The sequence below is a fragment of the Musa acuminata genome, chromosome BXJ3-11, assembly GCF_036884655.1.
Source record: "Musa acuminata AAA Group cultivar baxijiao chromosome BXJ3-11, Cavendish_Baxijiao_AAA, whole genome shotgun sequence".
NCBI classification, from domain to species: domain Eukaryota; kingdom Viridiplantae; phylum Streptophyta; class Magnoliopsida; order Zingiberales; family Musaceae; genus Musa; species Musa acuminata.
In genome coordinates this window covers 6,833,055-6,857,436 of record NC_088359.1, presented here as the reverse complement: position 1 = coordinate 6,857,436, position 24,382 = coordinate 6,833,055, and the positions used below count along the sequence as shown (strand labels likewise).

The window sequence follows — 24,382 nt, the reverse complement described above, 5'->3', positions numbered from 1 at the left end:
TACTTAGCCACATGGGTTGGGTCATGCCTGGCCATATGGGTTGAGTTGTACCTTGCTATATGGGCTGGCTTCTACCCGGCCACATAGGTAGGGTCATGCCAAGTCACATGGGCTAGGTTGTACTTATCACATGAGCTAGGTCGTACATGACCACATGGGTTGAGTCGATTCGATCTGATCGATCAACTTGACTCAAGTCAGACCCCAATTAGACTCCTCTTATTAAATTAGATTTCAATATTTAAAATTATTAAAGAATGACTCAAATTCATTAATTAAAACTTTAAATTCATGATCTTAAATTTAAAACTAATTACATTATATAAATTCATATATAGTTATTGAAACATAGATATATCTAATTAAATAAATTAGAACTACTATGTTAATCCAAAAATAAAAATTTTAATAATTAAATAAATATTAAAATTTACTTAAGTTCAATAGATCGAGATAAATCAAATAATCATTATAACATCTCAAATCAATTATCATTATTTACTGCTTATGAAATTTTGAAAATAAAACATCGAATCATAAAATAATAATAATCTCAATATCAAGATTTCAAAACATAAATCAAAACTAATTGAAAAAGAAAGGATCCTACCTCTCTTCGATTATCCCTTCCTCGATATCATCTTCTCCTCAATCCTCCCATTGTTAGGCTTAGTGGAGAATGAGAGAGAAGTAGGTCCTTTATATTGGAGAAGATGAGATCTCCCCGAAAGGTAAACAATAATTTAATTTTTATTTTTAATTTATTTTTCATTTGCTTTCGCACATAAAGAAAATAATATAATATTCATCTCTTATTGTTCACACATAAAAATGAAATGTAAACTATTTATTTTCTGAATATCAAATCAGTCATTAGGAAATAAATTAGTAGAATTCCTAAATTATCTACGTGATTAAGGAAACTAAATTTAATTTTTTTAACTATAGTACAAATATATATATAAGTTAGTAATAAAATAATACATCATTTATAGTAATTAATTTATGTTAAAAGAGAAATTATCCGTCATTACAAACCAAATCAATTTATCTAACATCTCAGATTGCCATGAAGATAAATTCTTTGGATTTCTATGATCACATACAGTTACAAAGAGTTAATAATGATATTTTGATACAAAATGCAAGTCTAAAGTTTCTTAAGACTTGGAATTTTCAAGGCACATGTATATATACTTCATGGTTTTTTGCGTTAATAACTTTATCTTCAATTTCCCAAAAAAAAATTGATGTATAACTAACTCCTTATGGACAAAGGTTCTGCAGATTGTGGCCCAGCGCTTGCACATTGAGTTTTCTTTTATTTTCTCAAATTGATTTATAATTGATGATGTTTATTTGAACCAACCCTTATTCATAGTAAGAATGATAGTACCTAAATTGTTGTTAAATTTATCTGTTACCTCAAATATTTTGTGCAAGTCAACATGAAATAGTCAGCGGATGAAATAATTATGCAATCTTTTAGCTTCTAACACTGATAGCATCTTCTAATAGGTCTCATTGCAATCGGGCGGGAAAAGCAAACGAGGGGGGGGAGGAGATGTCGAGCTTCTCGTTCCCGGAGCGCCCGGCGGCGGAGATCATCGGCGCTCTCGCCCAGGTGGGCATCGCCGCCTTGAAGCCGGAGGACCTCGCCAATCCCTCCGCCGACCTCGTGTGCACCCTCTACTCCAACTTCCTCGCCTTCGCCGACCCCCTCGGGTAAACCCCGTCTGTCTGCCCCCTGCCCTTTTACCCTAACCTTAACTCCTGATCTCTTGTTCCCCCCTCGCTTCGCAGCGAAGAATCGGATATACAGATCGCTTTCAGTGCTCTCGAGCTTCTGGATAACCCCGACCACCATGTGGATGCCATCCGGACCTTCAATCTGTACCGCAAGATCAAGGGCATGCTCGCCTCCATCCGGTTCGGCAGCTTTAATCTTCGCGATCTCATCAAGCCTGATACCAAGCGCACCCTTCAGATCCTTAGCACCATCGTCAACTTCATATATTACAGGTGAGAATCCTACCGAATGAACCGTGAAAAGTATCCGGCCTTTGGATGTTGAATGGTTGATCTCTCTGTGGGATCCTTAGGGAGGAGAAGCTGAACATGCTGCAGCCTATTGTCGATCAATTCCCGGCATATGAGGAACGAAGGGCAGATCTCGAAGCAAAGATCGCTGAGGTCTTTTCTTCTTCCTTTGCATCCACTTTAATTTGGCTATGATAGCCATATTTGGTATAATGGGTCGAGTGATAACGATCAGCTTATTACTTGAATGTTGCAGGTTAACAAGCTGATTTTGGACCATGAAGTTGCACGACAGATGGAAGAGCCGGCAGTTCAGCAGTTGGATGCAGAGGTCAAGGATCTGCGACAGACTATTCAGAATTATAACAAGCAGCAGATGTCATTGAAGACGATGGCCAAAGCACTCAAGGAGAAGACTGATGCTATTAATGACAAGGTTGTTTTTCCATTCCCTGCATTCCAGATTTACGACTAAGTCAGTGGATTAAGATTGTATAATATGTGTTTTTATAACTTGATGCATGCCTTAACAAATGTAATATGCACCTTTGCCTGAGTGGACGTTGGCAAAATTCTCCACAAGTTAAACGTAATTATAAGCTTGTCCGTTGTGTCCTCTAAGATGTATCACCCAAATGCTTAGCGATGCATGGCCTTTAATGTACAAAAAGTGGCTAAATAATGTTCCAGTCATGTGGAATTTTGGGTAGCTAAATATGCACAACTCTATCCCCACATGTGGAAAGGATATTTACAACGTAAAACTTTCTGAAGAAGATTGCAACTATCAACATTTCTGATATGTAAGTTTTGTTCAAGTTCAGATTTTGCAGAAAAGGACATGATGGTGTTTCTTTTGCTGGACTCATTCGATGGATTTGTACCCAGTGATGCCAATACTGCTGCGAGTCAGTTGGAGGTTTTTCAATATTTTAGGTCGTTAACATCTCGATGATCATGTCATGGAAATTTATAAGGAGGTCTTTAAGTAAATGTCATCCATTTGTCAACAGCAAAAAGGTTATATGTTGTTGCTCACTCTAAAATCCAAACCTAATTGAGCATTCATTGTCAAAGGACTGCTTGTATATGCACTGGGGCCCTAGAAATTCAAATTAAAATCAGTCTTGCGGAAAAAAAGGTAAATCTAAAAACATATTACACAAACTAATAGTGTTGCCTGCTCATAATTATATTGTTTCACTTTCACTTTTCAAACATCTGCAAACAGTATACACTTACCTTGATATCTGGCACGCATAATTTTCTATCTTTCAAGGATTTTATTCTTTTGGTCTCGCAAATACATCATCATTCGATTTTGGAGTCATTTTTTGATCTCAATTGTTTACTGAAATGGCATTGCTGCTGCTGCTGCTTTGTTAGCTTATTTTTGGCTCACCGAGTGGCCTTTGGATAATCAAATTTCATGATATGTTTCGTAACTGGATGAAATCAAGAAATAACCCCTTATGTTTGAAATTATAGAAGATCTCCTTTAAGATCAAACAATTCCATCGAATTGAGTATGATAGTATGTGTGATAGCATCTACTATACTAGGAATATCAATGAACCCAATTCTTGCAATTGCTCAGGATGCCCTCTTTGAGCTTCTAACACTGAGAATTGATACACTTTGTTATGGCTTGCATATGATGATAAAATGTATAGTATGATTGTTAACTTTTATCTTGCAGATCTCTCAAGCTGATTTTGAGTTAGTGAAGAATGCCCAAGAAAACTCCAAGTTGTCATCTAAAATTGTTCAGTCCCCTGACAAGCTACAGGTTCAATATTCAGGAACCACTTTCTTGTGTAGAATTTATCTTTTTGTGAAATTGAAAAAAATTGATATGGTTCTATGTACACATAGATGTAACGATCATGTAAATTGAATGTTTCTTACTTTGAAGTTGCAACTCAGAACTATGGAATAAGAAAGAAAATAAAGTATGTTTTCAATCATACTAAAAATGATTTTTTGAATGACTAGTGGAACCTCAGGTATTTTAGTTGCTAATAATTTATACGCCTTAATGATAGAGAAATATTATTTACTATATTACAAACCAAATCGATTTATCTAACATCTCAGATTGCCATGAAGATAAATTCTTTGGATTTCTATGATCACATACACTTACAAAGAGTTAAGAATGATATTTTGATACAAAATGCAAGTCTGAAGTTTCTTAAGACTTGGAAGTTTCAAGGCAGCATGTATACTTCGTGGTTTTTTGCGTTAATAACTTTATCTTCAATTTCCCAAAAAAAAATTGATGTATAACTCCTTATGGACAAAGGTTCTGTAGAATGTGGCCCAGCGCTTGCACATTGAGTTTTCTTTTATTTTCTCAAATTTGATTTATAATTGATGATGTTTATTTGAAGTTTTGAACCAAACATTATTCATAGTAAGAATGATAGTAACTGAATTGTTGTTAAATTTATCTGTTTCCTCAAATATTTTGTGCAAGTCAACATGAAATAGTCAGCGGATGAAATAATTATGCAATCAATCAATCAGTGCTGTGCTATTGATAGCATGAAATTTTGTATCGTGCACGTCACATGAATTTGCTGAATGTTTTATTTGCTTATTAATGGCTTTACTTCATAATAATGGCCTTATATCTATTTAATTTTACTTCCGCTGGCAATCTGGAGTAAGAATCCAGTATTTTAGATAGTTGTCTTTCGTGTAATAATATCAACTATTGATATCTAATTTTTTTCCAAAGAGGGCACTTGAAGAGAAAAAGTCGTATCGAACTGAGGTGAAGAACTCTGAAAGGTCAGCCATGCAGAGCGTTCAAGAGAAAACTTCCACTTTGGAGGTGTACTCAAAGGTATGGTAACTTTTTGTTTCTTTTAGCAAATATGTATTACCTCTATGATTATATACCTCAAACAAAACTTTCATGATCTTTTTAATCTAAGTTCCTGATGGTGAATTTTCTACTCCTTGATGCTTATAGTTTTCTAGTCACATGAGTACATGTTGCTCTTCACTTCCTATGAAGGAACATGTGCATGCATGAGGGTTTGGGAGTCCTTGACTTTTGAACGTCAATGGAAGTATAGAACACTAATTCGTTGGGCTTTAACTGTGGACCAGTGTCTACCTCAGGAGCAGTAAAGGTGTGAGGAAGCAAAGAAGACAGAGTGACAGCCAAGAAATATCTGAGCTTGGTTGAACAGTCATCGGAATTTATAGCAAGAATTCTGTCCAAGTTGAAAAATCTTGACATAATGATAGCAGGACTTTTCTTCCAACTTGGAAATTATTGTTTTAGCCAAGAAAATAGTTCTTTAGTTTATTTTGAGCTTTAGCGTAGAAGGCATGTTTGACTCCAGGACTTCATGGCTCCGGTGCTTTTTCAAAACAAGTTTTGAAATATTACTAACTATATGCTGTTAGGCTCCTGCAACAGGAAATATCCCTTGGATGCTAAGTTTGACACTCAGATTTATTCACTTTTGCAATCCATTTCTGTCCTCAGGTTTGCCTCTTACTTTCCTCTTAACTTTTTCTTGATGCTTCTCTATTTATAATAGACCATCTTCACAATTCTATTAAAATATTACTTTAATTTATTCTATTACCTTTTATTATATTACATTTTAAAGTGAAATCAGGAGAGGGACCATATCTTTGGAGATCAACTGATGAACAATCATTTCAAGAACTGAAGCGTTATCTTAATAAAATAAAATTCTCTAAATGATGCTAGTGATATTGACTTAATGGTTCAAGGATAACAGGCATTAACACCGAGCACATGGGAGATCATGTAGCAATGTTTTTCCATAGAATATAAAGGCTTTCAAACTTCTACTGTCTTTAATCCTCGCAATTAGGGAAGCTGATTTGTCTCTAGAGAGATGCATTTCATACACTCAATATGTTTTTTCTTTATAAATGACTTCATTTACTGATTTATGCAATATTTTGTTTTGTAGGTACATGATAAATTGACCAAGCACCTATCTCGAATGCAGGCTATACAAGAACAAGTATGGTTATCTTTGGCTCATAAACATGAACTGTGTTCTTTATTGTTTTATTTTTAAATAGGAGCACCTTGCATGATAGACCTTGTCCAAATATTCACTTACAGTGGTTTTTTGTGGATCTTATACTTATTGTTGGCATTGCATTAATATTCATGTTAATATAGGTCTCTATTGAAAATTGAAATATCAATATATTGATAACATGTAGTTGTTGTATGTGATAAAAAAATATATATGTGATGGAGTTGTCACAAGGATTAAGACAACAAGAGCATCTAACAATTTCCCTGTCAAATCTCCAGTGTGTCAACAATCAACTTTAAGTCCTTTTTGCGCTTAAAATGGATGAACTTATCAGACACATTTAAGAACTTTCTAGTTGTATTTGGTTTTGGTGGCGACCACTTTGTGAGATTGACTCTAAACTTGATCTGTGAAAATAAGAAATTAAGGCATCTAAACTAAAGTATGGGAGGACTGAAAGTGTTAACTGCAACTTGAGCAATGCAAAGAGAAGTGTCAAAGGCATAACTACAAGGAGTTACCCAAAGCAAAAGCTTTTGGTATATGGATCTGCAAACAACACCAACGAGTCTTAATATCTGGGATCTATTATTCACTGGAAAGGGTGATCTGAAGAATATATTGCTTATGGACTTAGATGGGATGGTTTTACGTGGAGAGGAACATATGTAATATTTTGTGACTATCTTGTAAGATGATCCATTGGGTTCATCTGTTGGACCTAGGACAATAAATTTGGCTCTGGTAATGACCCTACTTGCACTAGCTTGTTCACCTCACCCAAATTTGCATGATAGTTTGGAATCATCAGATCAGTGAAATATGGATCTCATTGAGAGCTAGCTAACTGGAGAAATTAAAAGGTTCATGTATCTCAATATGCAAGAACATATTTGTTTAATTTTACTCGGCAACAGATGCTGTTAAGCAGAGTGTATTTGAGCACTTAAATAACTTTTTTTTGTTTTTTTGTAGATTTGGCATACAATTTGTATCTTATTTTTTTCTTGTCACTGGTATTCGCCAGGTAAATTCTGCTAAAACTCTTGAGAAGGATGTCAAAGCTTTGAAAGTTAAGTTGAGTGACGAAGGGGTTTCTATCATGGCTGTCGAAGCAAAATTGGTTGAGAAGCAAGGGAAAGGTAGTTCTTTGGAATTTTTTTGTTACCATCTATGTATGACTTTACACATTGTCAATTACTGAATTGTAGTGGACAAAAGTTGAAGTTTCGTTTTCTTAAAATAGTTTTTTTTTTAATGTTGCAAAATGAATGTCAGCTAAACAAGCTGAGGAGCTGATCAAAGCTGCGGAAACAGAGAGGGATGCCAGACATGCAGATGAAACTCAGAAGCTTAATACTGTGAAGGCAGAGATGGAATGGAAGCTGCAATGCCTGGAGCCCAGGGAAAGGAAAGCTGAAGCTATGGTTACAAAGGTATATACTCTTTGATTCCTTGTGAAAAGATTTTAAGTTGTTTAAACTGATTTAGCATGTTTAACACCTCAGTCTGGAGTAATAGCATTGTTTGTCTGACATCTTTGTCAGTACTATTTTTCCGATACGGGTATCGGTCCCTTTGAAGTTGCTAATGCTGATTCAGACAAATCTTTTCCAATTTTGGACCTGGCACTTCTGGGTGAGTGTTGATACAACCAAGACCAACAACTTAACCTCTAGTGTTTGATCTGCTTGCCAGTGCGTCAGGTGGCATGACCCTATAAGCAAAGTTGTTAGGGTGTGCGAGGTTGTGTTGTTATTTATAGCATTGGTCTTTCTGGACAACCACATGCTTCCCTCTCAGCATTGTTTCTCCAGTAAAATAAGCACTTTCCAATCTCGTCTTGTTCCAAGCGTTGTCGAAAGCATTAAATGACTTCGTTAATGAGTCGTTATCTTGCATATGTAAGCTTGTGAATACTATGTTTACCTCTAACACTGTGATCTCTGAGTTATATGAAAGGGTGCTAGCTTGCGCTCAGAATCTGACTTGCTAAGAGAAACTGGAAATGCAAGACGACAACAACTTCATGCCAAATTTGAAGAAATTTTACAGGAGGTATATCTCAATTTGTTCCAATAATCATTCAGAGAAGGAAATTTATGTGCTGGTAGTAACAATAATGGATTAAAATGTTCTGAATTTTTCTGGTGATGCAGTTTCACAACTATTCTAAGATGAATTCCATCCTACAAAGGTTTGAGGTGGCAGCGAAGAAGGAAGACTTGGGGCCTGCAAGCACTGAATGAATAGCCACCAAGGGTGCCGTCCATCTCTATGATCATGTCAATCTATGTGATGTTCTTTGGTTGCCTTTTCTTGAACTACCAATTATGGACTTCTATGTATTATATCATATTTTGGAATGTAATTAGGTAGACATCAATCAGTATTAGTGCAACTCTATTGTACTCGACTCCTTTCCTTGATGCATCGGAGATATCTGTTCTGAGTTCAAGAAATGTTACTTTTTTTTTCCTAAATTATCTTGAATTTAGGTTTAAATATGTGTATAAAATATTATAATATTTATGATCATTTACAGTATATTTGGTTCAGTGATTAAGAACATCATCACTGTATTAAAAAAATGTTGTAGCGAGAATGAGAGATAATTTTCTTTTTTTCTACCAAGGTCATTTTGATCTTTTTCTTATAGAGAGAATGAGGTCTATTTAGTAAAAATACAGAAATGAGAGACAAATTTCTTTTCTCTACTAAGGGCATTTTGATCTTTTTATAGAGAGAATGAGGTCTATTTAGTAACTACAGAAATAAGAGACGTGATCTAAGAAAAAATCTATTTTTCAGAAAAAAATAATCCAAAATAAAATATAAATGAACAATAATTATATACTTTATTCAGATGTTTTCATCCTAGAATATCAATTTATTTCAAATTTAAGTTAATATTTTTTTCAATATTATTTTAATCAAAATTGATGAAACATCATAAAAAGAAACTCAGATTAAATTTGGAACTATGTAACCTAGAAAAAACATTTGTCTATAAGATTTTAAATCAAAAGATCTCAAGAAAAAACAATATAATTTCACCTGACAAAATTCTTACATCAAGAAAAACAAATAGTACTTTCATACACTAATTTTTTAATAAAAAAAAGATAAAAACGAATATGATGGATAACTATCAAATTCTTTTCTTTACCGACTAAGCTAACACGATTATAATACCAAATGATCCTAAATTTTCATTTTTAAGCAGGTTTTTTTCTCGTGTTCTTTCTTACCACCGCATATATCCCAAAAAGACCAACTATGACTACTTGATCGAAGGGAATCGTCGGCACGGTGATCAAAGATTCAATCTTTGATCACTGGGTTTTTAGGCGCAAACACCGCCCTATTTAAGATGTCGTCACTTCAGTAAAGCATCACGCAGCGGCGGCAGTCCACGAACTGTTCCTGTAGTACAAGTGGGACGAAGCCGGTACCCGCATCGTCAAACAAGTCTGCTGCCTATCGAGTCAATTCCTTCCGCCTGTCTTCGCCTGTCGGTCAACCTTCCGCTCCTTCGTAGGCAGTTCAATCGTTGAACTTTGTGGATCTCAGTTGGCCTCTCCTCCAATTTGCTTCCCCAAAGATATTTTTTTGATCTTGTTCAGGGTAATCCGTCCCCCGGGGTTCCAAGTGTGGTGGAAAGGAGGTGCCTTCTGCCCCTTTGAGGAACTCTTGGCCTCCTGCTGCGATCGCGAGGCGTGGAGATGGCGGTGAGTTCTTTTGGGTTCATGCTGTACGCCGATTCTCCATGATTGTTTGCTTTGTCCTGCCACTTCGGGCCATAGCGAGTAAGAAAGCTGCGATCTTGGAGGGTTTTGGAATCGTTCTGTTGTTGCGTTCCTTTTCTTTTCTGTGTGATTCTTCGTCTTTGCAGTACTTCTTTGTTGTGTTTTTTTATGTGTTACTCTTCAATTTTTTATTTCTATGTTAGTATTTCGAGAAGCCTATTGAAGATTTTATTTTTTGGAGTATAATTGGGTTTTGATGCTGGGGTGAGACTGATGAAGTTTTGATTTTTGGTCTAATTATCATAATATCATCCTTTTCTTTTATTTGTCATGATGGTTTTTGCCGTTAGCTTTGCAAAGATTACTACCTCATAACTCATGGATATTCCTAACTGAAATGGATCAGATATCAGTCTTTGTAGTGACTGTACTGATCGAATTGAAGCATAAGAGGGTTCAAGTTGTTTGGACTGGTCCGATCTAATTTGGAATGCTGTCACTTTTGAATGCTTCTTTAGCAGTAACATCGGTCCCTGTTTGCTTAAATAGCTATCTGTTGTTACTTGGATTTCATCATTTGCCATGGCTTTTAAGGTAAGAATTTAGGGAATTGTGATGTTGCTTGTGTTGATTTCAGTGCTTGTTTAAGTTGATTGTTCTTCTCTTCTTCCCCTGAAAAGTTTCAAGTGGATGACAATTCTAATTTTTTATGTGGTATTGAGATGAGGCATGCTGCACTTTCATGTGCATCATGTGGGATCTAGACAGCAATAATTGGAGGAATGCATTTAGAATTTTGTTGCCTAATTAACATCTGATCTCATCAATGCTGCTACTAAATGAGTATCACATATTTGATCTCTGCAATTTGGTTTGCTGCCAGATAAGTTGTAACTTTCGTCAATAGCTTCTTTATGTTAGTTTCGTTAGTTGGATGTTAGTGAATTAGGAGGAAGTTTTAATACTTAGAAGTCATTTTCTTGTGCCTGCTCATTCATTCCATTTTTATGAACCAAAACCTTTTCAACAATAAGTGCTAGAGAGCTTTTACGAGCCTTATATGGTTAGATGTCCTTTTCAGACACATTGACAAACTATGACAAGAAAAGCTCCATTGGTTCACTGATGAACTTGACATGATTGTTATTGCTTTGGTGTCTACTTTGTAAAAGGCTATAAAAAAGAAAAAGTTGTACATCGATTCCTCGTCCATCCATCATAATGGTGTATAAAAGGAAAATACCCTGAATCTGTTTTCTTTACTGTCTAAACTATTTGATAGGCTAATGTAGATTACCTGGGAGTGGCATTCTTTACGCAGATGAGCAGCTTCAACACATAGGCCAAATGCATTTTTGTACCCCTTGTAAAACAGCCGAAATCAACTATTTATTTTTTCTGTTTTTAATCTTCTTGGATGTCCTTTCTAGTTTCATGGGAGATTTGTTTGTTCACTTAGACAATAGCTTGCTTTGTTCCTCTGATGGGTAAATTTCTTTCAAATGTTAACCGTGTTTAATAATTGTTTTTGTTGATATTGTCTGTCAAATCTTGTCTTCTATTGACACTTTTATATATGAAATGAACGATTAAAATGAGTGGATCGAGATGAAAACCTCTGTCAGGGTTCTGAGATTTTGTTCTTGTAAATTCACAACCTTCTGTCTTGTTTTGTTTCATTGTAGCATCATGCCCAACTTCCTGAAGCATTAAGTGCAAACTTGGAGGCTCCAAATCCCAAGGATGAGCCACATGCAAGCAGAGAAGATGATCTCCGCCAACCGATAGAATCACATTTACCTCATATCGCTATTGCACATAAGCCGACCACAGAATCCCCTCTTCATAGGCATGGGTATCAACCAAATTCCAGTGAACATAGAAGGGCTGGTAGAACAAGTGGTGAATCTGACAATAGCATGGAGCGCTCTCCACTTCACCGCCATTATCATGTGAAAGCTGCAACTAGAGGTGGTGTATCTTCCAAGGGTTCATCAGTGAGTAGCCATGCACTTGCTTCAAATGTTGCAGGTAGATCGAGACCGAGGACCGGTGGTCGAGGTGATGAAACTGTGAGTCTTTTCTTCTAATAATCAGTTTTTTTGTATCAAAAGACCTGCATGCAATCATGTTCAGAAAAGCTGTGGTATTGTTTCCTGACAGCCTGATAAAGGGTCATCTGTGCCAAAGTTTGGTGAGTGGGATGAAAGTAATCCTTCATCAGCTGATGGTTTCACTGGCATATTTAACAAAGTGAGGGAGGAAAAAAAGAGTGGATCAGCAAAACCTACCATGATAACTAATGATACAATCTATGTCAATGACCAAGATGGTAGTGGTGGGTCCTTGGTAAGCTGCCTATGCTTGTTCGTATGATAGAATAATTAGAGCTAAAACCTAAATTGGAAGGCTCACTAAGTGTAAGCCTGGTGAAGCTCATAAGTAAACTTCATTTCTTAACTTTTTTGTTTTATTTAGTCTTAAATGAGGCTCTTAAAGATTACCAGTTTCTTATTCGTAATACTTGCTGTTGTAATTTGACTCGCATGCAATAAAACTAAAGGTGCTTGACACTTCCTTTTTTCTTTTTTTATTGTTTTCTTTTTGTGAATTTCATGTCCATGTATAACTTTTAAGAAATGGAAACATTGCTTTTGCTTAACGCATACTGGTTTTTTGGTTGATACAGTTTTACTTCAATTGCCCTTTATCAACATACTAAAAACACCAATATCATCTCTGTGACTATCAAACTGCTGCTTTTTAATCGTAAAGTGATTATTCCAAGATAGTAGAATTAGGTTTTTATCATGAATTACCTTGTAAACAATAAATTTGTCAATGTCGTTCATGGCAAAAGAAATTTACTAGCAACTACGGAAATGGAAGCATCGGTTTTGTTCATGAATATGCCAAGCAAAAATACTTTTTAATTACTGCACATGGGGTACATAAATGTCAGACATTTTCTAATTTCAAAAAAGTCTTTTTATATCAATTGCTTTTAGGGACGACGTACACAGCCAACAGCTTATACATTTCTCTCCATTTGAAACAAACTACTATTTGAAATAGAGCAGTAACAGCAACAGCGGCAATAACATTGTAATATCCCAACTATTTGAAATAGAGTGATACCAATTTTAGTAAAGTTTCCTTAATACAACTTTATCTGTGACCTATTACATTTTATTTACTCTAATTGCAACTATGGACTTCATATTTGAAATAAAACAATCTGATCTAGTTATACTTTGCTTTCTTCTGTCTTTGACAGAGCTGTTGCTTTGGCTGGTGCAAAAAATAACTAGTATTACAAGAAGATTCAGAGCTTCGATCCTGTAAATATCCTCAAAGAAGAGTCATGATATTTGCATCTGTTTGGAACTGCATGTTCCTCTGTGCTAGAGTGTGTAAGTACCGTATTGCATCGATGAACATGTTCTTTTCAATTTGTTGAATCTTATATTTCTTGTTGCAATACTGTAAACGAGCATATTTTATCTTCTTCTGGTGTGATTTAAATGTCTTGTATTGTCAAATGCCTCAAAAAAATTTTCTTTATGTGCTCGGGTATCGTAGTTCTGTATATAAGCATGTTCCATGTTTTTTTAAGATTGAGTATAAATAAGTCTGAAACTTTGAGGCCTTTTCAGCTTCCTAGGCTCCAACATCTTCCATGCACAATTGCTCGAGTTCTTGGCAAGTCTGCATTCATTAACTCACATCATTCTAGGTTTAGTAGGATGCCTCAGATTGCCTGTGGCTTGTATCAAGTTTTGAACTCTTGCACAGTGCATCATGAACCTCTTGCTTTATCTTTCCCTGGTGTTGGCTGCAGATATAAGGTTTAGTCTTTAGGATTGTTCTCAGTACAGCAACTATAAGAAACCCTCATGATCTAATATGCATAAGATAGGTGTAAGATATGCATTTAGTTGTTTATTATTCATTAGGAAGCAAGATTAGGGCTAAGCATATTGAGATTAGTGTCCACACCTCCAAATTATATTCGAGTAGAAACTAATCCTTTATATATTGCTATGTCACCCAATTACAACCATTGCCCCTTAGATCCGAGCCAATAAGAAATTAAACAAGTTCCTCCTTCATCGGTTAGCATGATAATTCCCCTCTCTGAATGCATGAGACACCTTATATTCCTAAAAGATGATAGTATCGCTAATTACATGTCGAATGATAGCAGGGCGGATTTTTCTTATTATTTGTAAGGTGTACCGAAACCTGAGCATCAGTTTGGACATGGATCTGTTGAATTCCTTTCCTTTTTCACTCTCTTCAAGCCTTCCTATATCGCACCTTCATTATAAATAATTAGTCTGTTGTTTGTGAATCTGCATTCAGTGACTGAAATAAACTCATCATTGTCCCTTGGAATAATCCCACTAAGTTGTTCCTGCACTGAACATTCACTGTGTGCCTGAAACAAGAACATTCTCACAGAATGGCTGAACATGTCATAGAGGAATAGCAGACACTACACCCCATCTTGAATCACTCAACGCCATAGAAAGCCATGGCACAATCTTTAGCATCACAGTGATTCAAGAACTGGTAAGTCTTTATCTTGGTCATGGGGATTGAACTGAAGAGAAATCAAATCATCCAAGGAACCTAACAATCAAATGATGAACATACTTAGCAGCCTGCTCTGTTCAGCGAGCAGGACACAGCTACCACTGCCTTGTGAAGGGGAAGAGCTTGGAAGAGCCTTCACCAATGTATCAACCAGCACCTTCAGGAAGAGAACTGTGTTCTTTCTTTTCTCTCTGTTGTGGCAGTAGGACAGCAACAGATCTGCATCAACAGCAGTAGCTCCTTGAGAGAAACAAGAGAGAGGTGCAGTTGCTTTGGTGTGCCAAATGTTGGAGAAGAATATGATATGATTGGATGAGGTTTTCTTCACAGCTGAGAATGTTCGACTTTGCACAGAGATAAGTGACTCATTTGGGAACCACCCAACTACTGAATCAAATAATTTATCGGATTTCAATGAAAGGAAATATTTATTTTATTTAAAATATTTTTTTAGTAAAAAATAATAAAAATTTACTGGCCATAAAACATGATGAGGTCATACTGTGATCGTTTGTTTACGATGAAAGATGAGAAATGTGATCCATCTTAATGTTAGTCATGTAAATATTTTTTTTTTATAATATGTTGAATTTAATTTCTTTTAAAATTAGTTTTTATTTATTATATTAAATAATATACAAAATATTTTTAATCTACCATATTGAACTCGTATATATTGAGGTTATATATATATATATATATATATATATATATATATATATATATATATATATATATATATATATATATATATATATATATATATATATATAGGGGTAAAACCGTTATTTTAAAAAAATGTAGGAGGATGGATATGTAAAAAGGGTCATGTTGTTCGGATTATGTTTGGGCTTTTGAACTGCCGACGACGCCGTCGCGTGGAGCGGGCTATCGTCGGCGAATTGACATCGCGGACGTGGGCGACCAGATCGAGCTGCGGGAATGGCGGAGGGGCACAGGCTGTGGGGGCACCTGCCGCTGCTGGTCCAGTCGAGCTCTAAGGAGTCGGTGGAGTACATACTGCAGGCGCTGTGGCGGACCCGGAAGACCGGTCTCGACGCCGCCGACCGCGCCATCATCCGCGACATGCTCCATCTGCCCTCCGACTCCGACCTGGACCCTGTAAGCTTCGCAAAAACCTTTATTGTCTTCTTTAGGGTTTAAACCCTCCGCAATTTTGGCTACATTGTTTTGGAACTCTTCGCAGCGTAAACCCTAATCACATTTGATCTCTAACATGATATGGTCTGAGCTAATTATATTAGCCTGAGGCAAAGAAGTCTCCGTAATTTCGGATTTCCAATCGTTCGAGATTGGGTCACCACGGGCTGCGTTATCATGTTCATCAACTCAACTGTAGCAATTGGTTCTCATCAAATGCTTGTTACATAATTAAGTACATACATGAACAAGGATTTCCCTAATTAAATGGTTTCCGTCAGCTTATAACTTGAAAGATTCAGTCTTGTGGGAAGTGGTATTTTGCTGTCTGTTTTGGAGACTATCGGTCGACACACATAAATTGTCTAAGTGCATAACATGCATGCTTACCTTTGTTCACTAAACATCCTCTCATTGAAGATTATCGTCCGATATTATGGCATTTCCTCATGAAACTGATGTTTATCGCAAGAGATGTTAGTTGGTAGGGATGAACTTCATGTGTAAAATTGCAGAAAATCATATGTCAATCTACCGCTGCTCTGTAAGTCTTAAAAATGCTAGCAACACGCAACAGCTCAGTGAGAATTTTGTCTTGTGTGAGAACTTCATGTCTTACATGTAGCACAGCGTGACATTGCATGTCAGGTTCAATAGGTCATTATCTCTAGCACTTAATCGATTCTTGCTTGTATTTCCTTTTAGATTAAAAGGCAAATGAAATCCTTAGTCTATCAACACATTAGTGTGGTATATTAGTGGATTTACTTTCCCTTTGCAGCTTTTGGTATGTCTTCGTATGTTAATTCGAAGGTGTGTCTATGAAAACATATCAAAGGATGAGATACAAAAGTTGTTTCCACCAGAAGTCCTACCTGAATTACAAAGATTACTCACCCTGCTCCTGCAGAAGTTTCAACGAGAATGGCGTGAAGATGTACTCAAAGATCAGGTCAATCTTTTTCTTCAATCTACATAGGATCTATGTTTCCCTTTGCAGCATATAAGGGATGGTTATGCAGTTATTTTTTACCTTTTTTTTCTGCAGCATGTAGAGCATGATTATAGTCAAGAGATTTGTAGTGATAGACAATCCTTCCATTTGCTCTTTAGTTGAGAAGCATCAATTTTTTTGCTATATCAACAAGCAACTGTAATGAACTCCATGTTGACAAAATAAGTGCTACTTTTCCTTTGAACACACTTTCTATTTGCAAATCATATAGAAAAATTGTAGGCCAACTTATGTCTTAATAAATTTTCTTTTCTGTTCTTCAGGTTTCTTTGCCTCGCCTGAAGGCAATGACATGTAATGTGGTAAATCAAAATCAAGATTCTGTGGAGCATGTTGCTGTTATGAATCTGAAGGTACAACCAATTAAGTTTTTTTTTCTTATTCTATGACATACAATATCCCTGAAAACGTTGTCCAATTTGTTTTATTTTCAATCAATTGATTAAAACTGACGGCAGAAAACAGGGCACACTGTAGATGTTTTCACTGTTATTTAATCAATAATTATCTTCTGAAGCCAATGAGAAAAGGCTATGCTAGTGCTACTCCTCTTGTTCTCAGCCTGAAGCTCATATTTTCTATTGTTTACCTAGCCTTCAGTATTCAGAACTAGATATAGGTTTAGTTTATGTCTGCACAAAACTAGAGAAAATGAGAGGTTCTTGGCTGAGAATAATTTATATAATAGCCACCTCTGCACAATCAGATGAAATAAACAGTGATTGAGATGCCCATCTAGATCAATTGTTTGCTCCTGAGGTTTTGCAATAGAAATGAGTAATATGGCATAGTTATTCAATTGTTTATAATATGTTGTACTACACCCATTTGTTCATTTCTACCATGTCTGTAATAATGCTTTACTAGATCCACTGGAAATGAAAGCTTGTGCTCCTGTACATGCCACTGATTTCAATCTTATTGGCTGTTAAATGCCAAGAAATTGTCGTTCTCACTATAGAAAAAACCAGATAAATTATGCTAATACTTTCGGAGTGGATATCTTGCAGCTCCAAGGTGATACACAGTCTTCATCAGGTGAAACACAGGTTAAATTCCAATTGGCAAGAGATACCCTCGAGACGATGTTGAAGTCTATGTACTTCATAAGAGATCAAATGTCCAGTGGGGTAAGCTAAAATTTTACCTTGCAATCAATAGATAACTCATGCACGAACAATCTCATTTTTGTTGATGCATTCACATGTTTAATGATTCACTTCTCCAGGATGCTACCTCTAATGGACCTGGGCAAGAACAGGGAGCAGCCGAAACAGCCTTAACATAAAATCTTGGGATGCCTCGCCTATGTATTATAGTTTTCTTTCTTTGCTTAACACTGACATAATATTCTGTGTTCTTATTCTTCTCAATCCTGTGACTCTGGAATTTTGAAGCTACTTAGCAACCCTTTTGTTTCCCAACTAAACTCATCCAACTGTATGTATATGTGTGTAGCATGGGGACAAATACTGTCAATTAGGTTTCATTTTCAGAATGTGTTTAGATCATTTTCAATTTATTCTAGAAACAAAACATCTTATTCTTTTGAGAAGTAGGGAATTCATTGAAAACATGGATTATGTCCGAAACCATCCATACAATGTGCTGAACCGAGGTTGTGCCCTATATCTCTTCGTTGAGTTCTTCCAAAGAAATGTGGCTTATTAAGTTTATGAGAAATGTACATATCCCAGTGGTTAGTGCAGTGTTGTGTAGTTGACAAGTCCCAGGTTTGAAGCCATGTAAGATGTCTTGCATGCAATATAAAGCATTACGGAAGGAAATTATATTTCTATATATATATATATATATATAATGTTTGTTCAATCAAGATGCATGTGTATGCATATACACATGTAATTTGATTCATGGTGACCTCTTGCTGGTTCTAACCACTCTTGACATGCAAGGTTAAATCCACCCAATCTATTGATCCCACAACCTATGATGAACAATCAACCATCAGGTTGTATGTGTGTATCACAATCATATAATGATCCGACGAGAAAAGAATAGTATGAGGTGGAGAAAGAGGAGGACGACAAAGAAAGAAGACCGAGGAAAGCAGATAAGGTAAGAAGAGAACGAGGTGGAGAAAGAGGAGGACGAGAAAGGAAGAAGTTGAGCAAAGAAGAGAAAGTAAAAAGAGTACTAGGTGGAGAAAGAGGAGGCGAGAAAAAAAAAGGAAAACTTGGAAAAAGAGTAAAAATTTAATCTTTTGGTTTATAGCTATGAGTTGTTTGGCATGAAACTAAGTGAGACATTTACACTCGTTTTATGGATATCGTTAATGATCTAAAAGCATTTGGTAAAATTTTTTTTGATTTTAAACTTCTTAACAAGATATTAAGATCTCTTCCAAAAATTTGGGATCATAAAGTAACAACAATACAAGAAGCAAAAGACCTAAATAACTTTCCGCTTAAAAAACTTATCAACTCCTTGATGACCTATTAAATAACATGCATAACACATGATGAATTTGAGAACAACTTTCCAAAGAACAAGAAGGACATGACACTTAAAACCAAAGAAGGCCACTTGGGTGAAAAGTCAAGTGACGATGATGATGATGATTACTTGGCACTTCTTACAAGAAGGTTTAAAAAAATTCTTAAAAAAGAAAAAAACAAAACAAGACACTAAGAACAAAAATAAACTCGAAAAGAACCAAATAATTTGCTTCAAATGTAAAAAATCGAGGTATTTCAAAAATAAATATCCCCAAGTGAAAGAAAATTATCAAAGAAAAAGAAGACGCTCAAAGCAACTTGGGATAATTCAAGTGCATCCAAAGACGAAGAACCGATCAACAAAAATAAAGTTGTAAATTATGCTTTAATGGTGCTCAATGACGAGGTAAGTGACTCGATTTAATCTCATTTAGCTTATGATGATTTACTTATTGCTTTTAATGATCCATACGATGAATGTAAGCTGCTTGGTAAAAAATACAAGTTGTTAAAAAAGGAGCATGCTTCTTGAATTTGATAAATTAAAAAATGAGCATGATAATAATATGTTAGCTTCTTGCACTAAGTGTGATAAGATAGATTCACTTAAGAAAGAAAATATCTTACTATAAGAAATATTAATTTTTTTTAAAATAGGTAATAAATCTCTAAACATGATCCTTGCTAATAAGGATCATGTTCATAGGAAGGAATTGGCTTTGTGAGTAACACTCAACAAAAGCCAATTATCTTTATTAAAGGACCTACATTACACACGTTTTACTTAGAGAAAAATATAATTTTTATGGAAAATATGATCATTTTATCTACAAATGTCTATTTAAAAGGTCTAGTCCACATAAATTAGTTTGGATTGCTAAAGGAACCATAAATCATTCAATGATAGGTAGATCTATTTATGAGGGACCCAAGGTTAAATGGGTACTTAAAAGAAAATATTCTTTTTTTATAGATATATCTACAATTACAAGATACGAGCAAGAGATGATACCTTGATGGTGAATGCTCATGGTAAATGACCGGAGATTCAACATACTTCTCTAAGCTCACTAGTTAAGACAAAGGATTTGCAACCTTCGAGCAACAACAAAGAAAAAAATATTGGCAAACGAAATATATGTAATAAATCAAACCTTTTAATTAAAAATATTTTATTAGTAAATGGTTTAAAATATAACTTACTAAGCATTAGTGTGATAAAGATTATAACATCAAATTTGAATATAATGCAATCTAATACTTGTATTATAGAAATACCACATATAAATAGATCTTTGATTGCCTTAACGACCACCGATGTCTGTGCTATTGATCTTGATGAGTTTTGTAATGAAACTTGATTTTCGGTTTTAAATGATGCTGCATAGCTTTGGTATAGAAGATTAGGTCATGCAAGTATGAAACTAATTTTATAAATTATAACTAAAAAACTAGTAAAAGATATGTCTAAAATTAAATTTATCAAAGATAAAGTTTGTGTTGCATGTCAACTAGAAAAACAAATAAAAAGTAGTTTCAAATTAAAGAATCAAATAAGCACCTCTATACCACTATAATTGATCGATATTGATTTATTTGGACCAATTGATACAACAAGCCTATGAGGTAGTAAATATGTCTTGTAATAGTTGATGATTATAGTATATACACTTAAACATACTTCTTGGCACATAAAAATAATTATTTTAAATATTTTTAAAATTTTATAAATTAGTTTAAAATAAAAAGGGTTTTATGATTGCCTTTATTCGAAGTGATCATGGTAGTGAATTTCAAAATCATCATTTTAAAAATTTTTGTGATCTAAATGGGTATAACCATAACTTCTCCACTCTAAGAAACTCTCAACAAAATGAAGTTGTTGAGAGAAAAAAATAGGAGTTTACAAGAAATGATAAGAATATTGCTTAATGAGCATAGCCTACCCAAATATTTTTAGGCCGAAAATATTAACACAACATATTATGTCATGAACAGGGTTCTTGTTAGACCATTACTTTCCAAAATTCCCTATGAATTATAGAATAACAAAAGACCTAATATTTTATATTTTAAAATTTTTTATTGTAATTATTTTATTTTAAATAAAAAAATACCTTAGAAAAGTTTGATGTAAAATTCGATGAAGGCATTTTTCTTGGTTACTCATTTATGGCTAAAGCTTTTCGTATCTTTAATAAAAGAACTTTGGTTATAAAGGGAATCTATTTATATTATTTTTAATAAGCTTTTCAAATTTAATAAAAATAATTTTAATGTTTTAAATTTGTATGAAAACTCTCCTCCCCCAAGTAACTTGGATGCATGTTCTTCTAAAGAATCATTATCTAAAGATTAGAAGTACGTAGATGTTCATCCTAAGGAGCTAATAATTGAAGGCACATAAAAAGTGTTCAAACTTATTTTTCTTTTAAAAATTTTGTGTGAATGCAGCCTTTTTAACTCAAATTGAACCAAAATGCATTGACGAAGCCCTAAAAGATGATTCATGGGTTATTGCAATACAAGAGAAGTTAAATTAATTTGAGAGAAATTGGGTGTGGTAGCTTGTTCCCAGACTTAGTGACCATTTAGTAATTGGTATTAAATGATCTTTAAAAATAGTAAGATAAACTTGGTATCGTAGTTTAAAACATGGCTAGATTAGTAGCCAAATGTTGAAGAAACATTCGCTCTTGTGGCTAGGCTTGAAGCCATAAGGATTCTCCTTGCCTATGCTAGTTGTAATAATTTTAAGTTATTTCAAATATATGTTAAAAGTGCTTTTCTTAATGACTTCATTTTCGAAGAAGTTTATGTTAAACAATCACTCGAATTTGAGAATACCAATTTTTTTAATCATGTTTTTAAGTTGTCTAAGGTTCTCTATAGTTTGAAATAAGCCCCAAGGGCTTGGTATAAGAGACTTAGTTCTTTTCTAATTATGAATGATTTTTTGAAAGGCAAGGTTGATACCATATTATTTATTAAATATTTTAAAAATAATTTTTTTATAGTTCAAATTTATATTGATGATATTATTTTTAATTCTACGAACGAGTCTTTATGTGAATATTTTACCGGAAGTATGAGCCAAGAATTCGAAATGAGCTTAATGGGCGAATTATTTTTTTTTAGATTGTAAATTAAGAAACTAAGTGATGAAATTTTTTAGTCAAACTAAATATGCTTTAGATCTATTCAAATGGTTCAATAAGTTAGTTGTAAGGCTATTAACGCACCAATAAGCACTTCCATAAAGTTAGATATGGACCATGATAGAGAAAATTTTAATCAAAAAACTTATAGGGGTATGATAGGTAGTTAACTATATCTCACCGCAATTAGACCGAACATTATGTTTAGTGTTGGATTATGTGCTATATTTCAATCTAATCCCAAGCAATCTCACCTAAAAGCTGTTAAGAGAATTTTTAAATATCTAAAAGGAACTCCTAATCTAGGATTATGGTATTCAAAATTTAAAAACTTTGAATTAATTGCTTATATCGATGTAGATTTTGCTGGATGTAGAGTAAATAGAAAAAACACATCACAGACATGTCAATTTTTAGGTCATGCACATGTCTCTTGGTCTTCCAAGAAACAAAACTCGGTTGCATTATCTACGGCCGAAGTTTAGTATATAGTATTCAGTGCATATTGTGCTCAAGTTATATTGATAAAAAATATATTAGAAAATTATGAAATTCACTTAAAAAATATATCTATAAAATATGATAACACTAGTGCAATATGTTTAACAAAAAATCTCATTCAATACTCTAGAACTAAATATATTGACATTAAATATTATTTTATTAGAGATCATGTTAATAATCATGATATATCTTTAGAATGTATTGATACAAAACATCAATTAGTTGATATTTTTATAAAACCTTTAAACGAGGAACAATTTGATTTTATTATAAGAGAATTAGGTACATTAAATTTTCCAAATACATGAATTCCTCTATACATTTTTTTGGATTTTTCGTAACTTGAGTTTTCTTTTTAAATCGAGATCGTTTCCTTCGTTCCTTCTTCTTGCAATTCACTAAAGAAGAGGTTTAATTCATGAACTTTTGGTAAACTTGATCTTTTATGAATCCTTCTTCCTTCTATTTGTAAGAATTGAGATTTAATTCATGAATTTTTAGTATGCATATTTTGATCTTTTATGATGAATCATTTCTCTTTGCGATAGTAAAAGCTTGATTAAATGAAACTTATTTTTAATGGATTTGATTTGGTTCAAATTCTTTCATGGATTTGGTTTTTATAATTTGATTTTTCTTATGATGAATGAATTCATCCTTTATTAGAAGAGAATTAGACATGTTAAATCTTCCAAATGCATGAATTTCTCTATATATTTTTTGGATATCTTGATTTTTCATAACTTGAGTTTTCTTTTTAAATCGAGATCATTTCCTTCGTTCCTTCTTCTTGCAATTCACAAAAGAAGAGATTTGATTCATGGATTTTTGATAAACTTGACCTTTTATAAATCCTTCTTCCTTCTATTTACAAGAATAGAGATTTGATTTATGAATTTTTAGTATACACATTTTGATCTTTTATGATGAATCATTTCTCTTTGCGATAGTAGAAGCTTGATTAAATGAAACTTATTTTTCATGGCTTTGATTTGGTTCAAATCCTTTCATGGATTTGGTTCTTATAATTTGATTTTTCTTGTGATGAATGAATTCATCTTTTATTCTTCTTCCTCTTCTTATTTTTATGACAAAAGGAAGAAAGAAACTTGCACATGAAGAACCAAAAAATGCTTGCACATCTAAAGCAAAAATGATAACTTGCCCATTTCAAAAGCAAAATTAGTTATCTTATAAAGTTTTTGCTTGTTTGCATAAATGGATGAAAAAATTAGTTGTATAGTTTACAATACTTGCACAAATCGTTGAATGATTCTTCCTTTTGTTGATGACAAATGGGGAGAAACGATGAAAGTTTTGAAATCACACCCAAAATAATGTTAATTATGTTATTATGCATGATGTGATGAAATTGTGCATGTTATACTTTGATGACTTGAAAGTATAATGATGTATTGAAATTTTGGTATGATATATTATATTTGATCACTATAATCGAAATTGTTTCACTTGAATTCAAATGTTGTGATTCATTTTAAATTCAAGTATGTTTTATCTCAATATGACATATAGACAGGGGGAGTTAAGGTTAACTCCGTCATCAATTGGTTGTCATCATCAAAATGAGGAAGATTGTTGAATCTCGAATTTTGATGATTAAATCAATTTATGAATTAATAATCTAATCCATGCATTG

General features: G+C 34.0%; 3 protein-coding genes across 6 annotated transcripts; all 3 read left to right on the top strand.

The window, feature by feature from the left end:
* Nucleotides 1-1,514: 1,514 nt before the first annotated feature.
* On the top strand, nucleotides 1,515-8,566 carry LOC103970951 (kinetochore protein NUF2 homolog). The gene is made up of 11 exons (XM_065174151.1): nucleotides 1,515-1,725; nucleotides 1,804-2,022; nucleotides 2,103-2,193; nucleotides 2,297-2,476; nucleotides 3,740-3,829; nucleotides 4,784-4,891; nucleotides 6,006-6,059; nucleotides 7,111-7,225; nucleotides 7,362-7,519; nucleotides 8,046-8,141; nucleotides 8,243-8,566. Exons 1-11 carry the CDS (start codon nucleotides 1,565-1,567, stop codon nucleotides 8,330-8,332), a joined length of 1,362 nt encoding a protein of 453 aa, XP_065030223.1. The 5' UTR covers nucleotides 1,515-1,564; the 3' UTR covers nucleotides 8,333-8,566.
* A 761-nt stretch (nucleotides 8,567-9,327) lies between these two features.
* On the top strand, nucleotides 9,328-13,396 carry LOC135652609 (RPM1-interacting protein 4-like). 3 transcript variants are annotated; one of them, XM_065173665.1, is made up of 5 exons: nucleotides 9,328-9,597; nucleotides 9,710-9,814; nucleotides 11,518-11,904; nucleotides 11,996-12,181; nucleotides 13,110-13,396. In XM_065173665.1, exons 2-5 carry the CDS (start codon nucleotides 9,809-9,811, stop codon nucleotides 13,137-13,139), a joined length of 609 nt encoding a protein of 202 aa, XP_065029737.1. In that variant the 5' UTR covers nucleotides 9,328-9,597; nucleotides 9,710-9,808; the 3' UTR covers nucleotides 13,140-13,396. The 3 variants fall into 3 exon arrangements, with proteins under 3 accessions (XP_065029737.1, XP_065029736.1, XP_065029735.1); XM_065173664.1 differs by having other exon boundaries at nucleotides 9,328-9,624; XM_065173663.1 differs by having other exon boundaries at nucleotides 9,329-9,620.
* Nucleotides 13,397-15,270: 1,874 nt separating this feature from the next.
* Nucleotides 15,271-18,129, top strand: LOC135652073 (uncharacterized). 2 transcript variants are annotated; one of them, XM_065172715.1, is made up of 5 exons: nucleotides 15,271-15,553; nucleotides 16,374-16,544; nucleotides 16,871-16,960; nucleotides 17,579-17,737; nucleotides 17,836-18,129. In XM_065172715.1, the coding sequence occupies exons 1-5, from the start codon at nucleotides 15,374-15,376 to the stop codon at nucleotides 17,893-17,895; spliced, it is 660 nt and encodes a 219-aa protein (XP_065028787.1). In that variant the 5' UTR covers nucleotides 15,271-15,373; the 3' UTR covers nucleotides 17,896-18,129. The 2 variants fall into 2 exon arrangements, with proteins under 2 accessions (XP_065028787.1, XP_065028788.1); XM_065172716.1 differs by having other exon boundaries at nucleotides 15,272-15,553; nucleotides 17,618-17,737.
* Nucleotides 18,130-24,382: the final 6,253 nt, after the last annotated feature.

Coding starts and splice junctions, on each gene's coding strand:
- LOC103970951 (XM_065174151.1), top strand. CDS start 1,565: ATGTCGAGCTTCTCGTTCCCGGAGCGCCCGGCGGCGGAGATCATCGGC. Junction 2,023..2,102: donor GTCAACTTCATATATTACAG/GTGAGAATCCTA, acceptor TGGGATCCTTAG/GGAGGAGAAGCTGAACATGC. Junction 3,830..4,783: donor AGTCCCCTGACAAGCTACAG/GTTCAATATTCA, acceptor TTTTTTCCAAAG/AGGGCACTTGAAGAGAAAAA.
- LOC135652609 (XM_065173665.1), top strand. Junction 11,905..11,995: donor GTGGTCGAGGTGATGAAACT/GTGAGTCTTTTC, acceptor GTTTCCTGACAG/CCTGATAAAGGGTCATCTGT. Junction 12,182..13,109: donor ATGGTAGTGGTGGGTCCTTG/GTAAGCTGCCTA, acceptor TGTCTTTGACAG/AGCTGTTGCTTTGGCTGGTG.
- LOC135652073 (XM_065172715.1), top strand. CDS start 15,374: ATGGCGGAGGGGCACAGGCTGTGGGGGCACCTGCCGCTGCTGGTCCAG. Junction 16,545..16,870: donor AAGATGTACTCAAAGATCAG/GTCAATCTTTTT, acceptor TCTGTTCTTCAG/GTTTCTTTGCCTCGCCTGAA. Junction 16,961..17,578: donor TTGCTGTTATGAATCTGAAG/GTACAACCAATT, acceptor AGAAAAAACCAG/ATAAATTATGCTAATACTTT.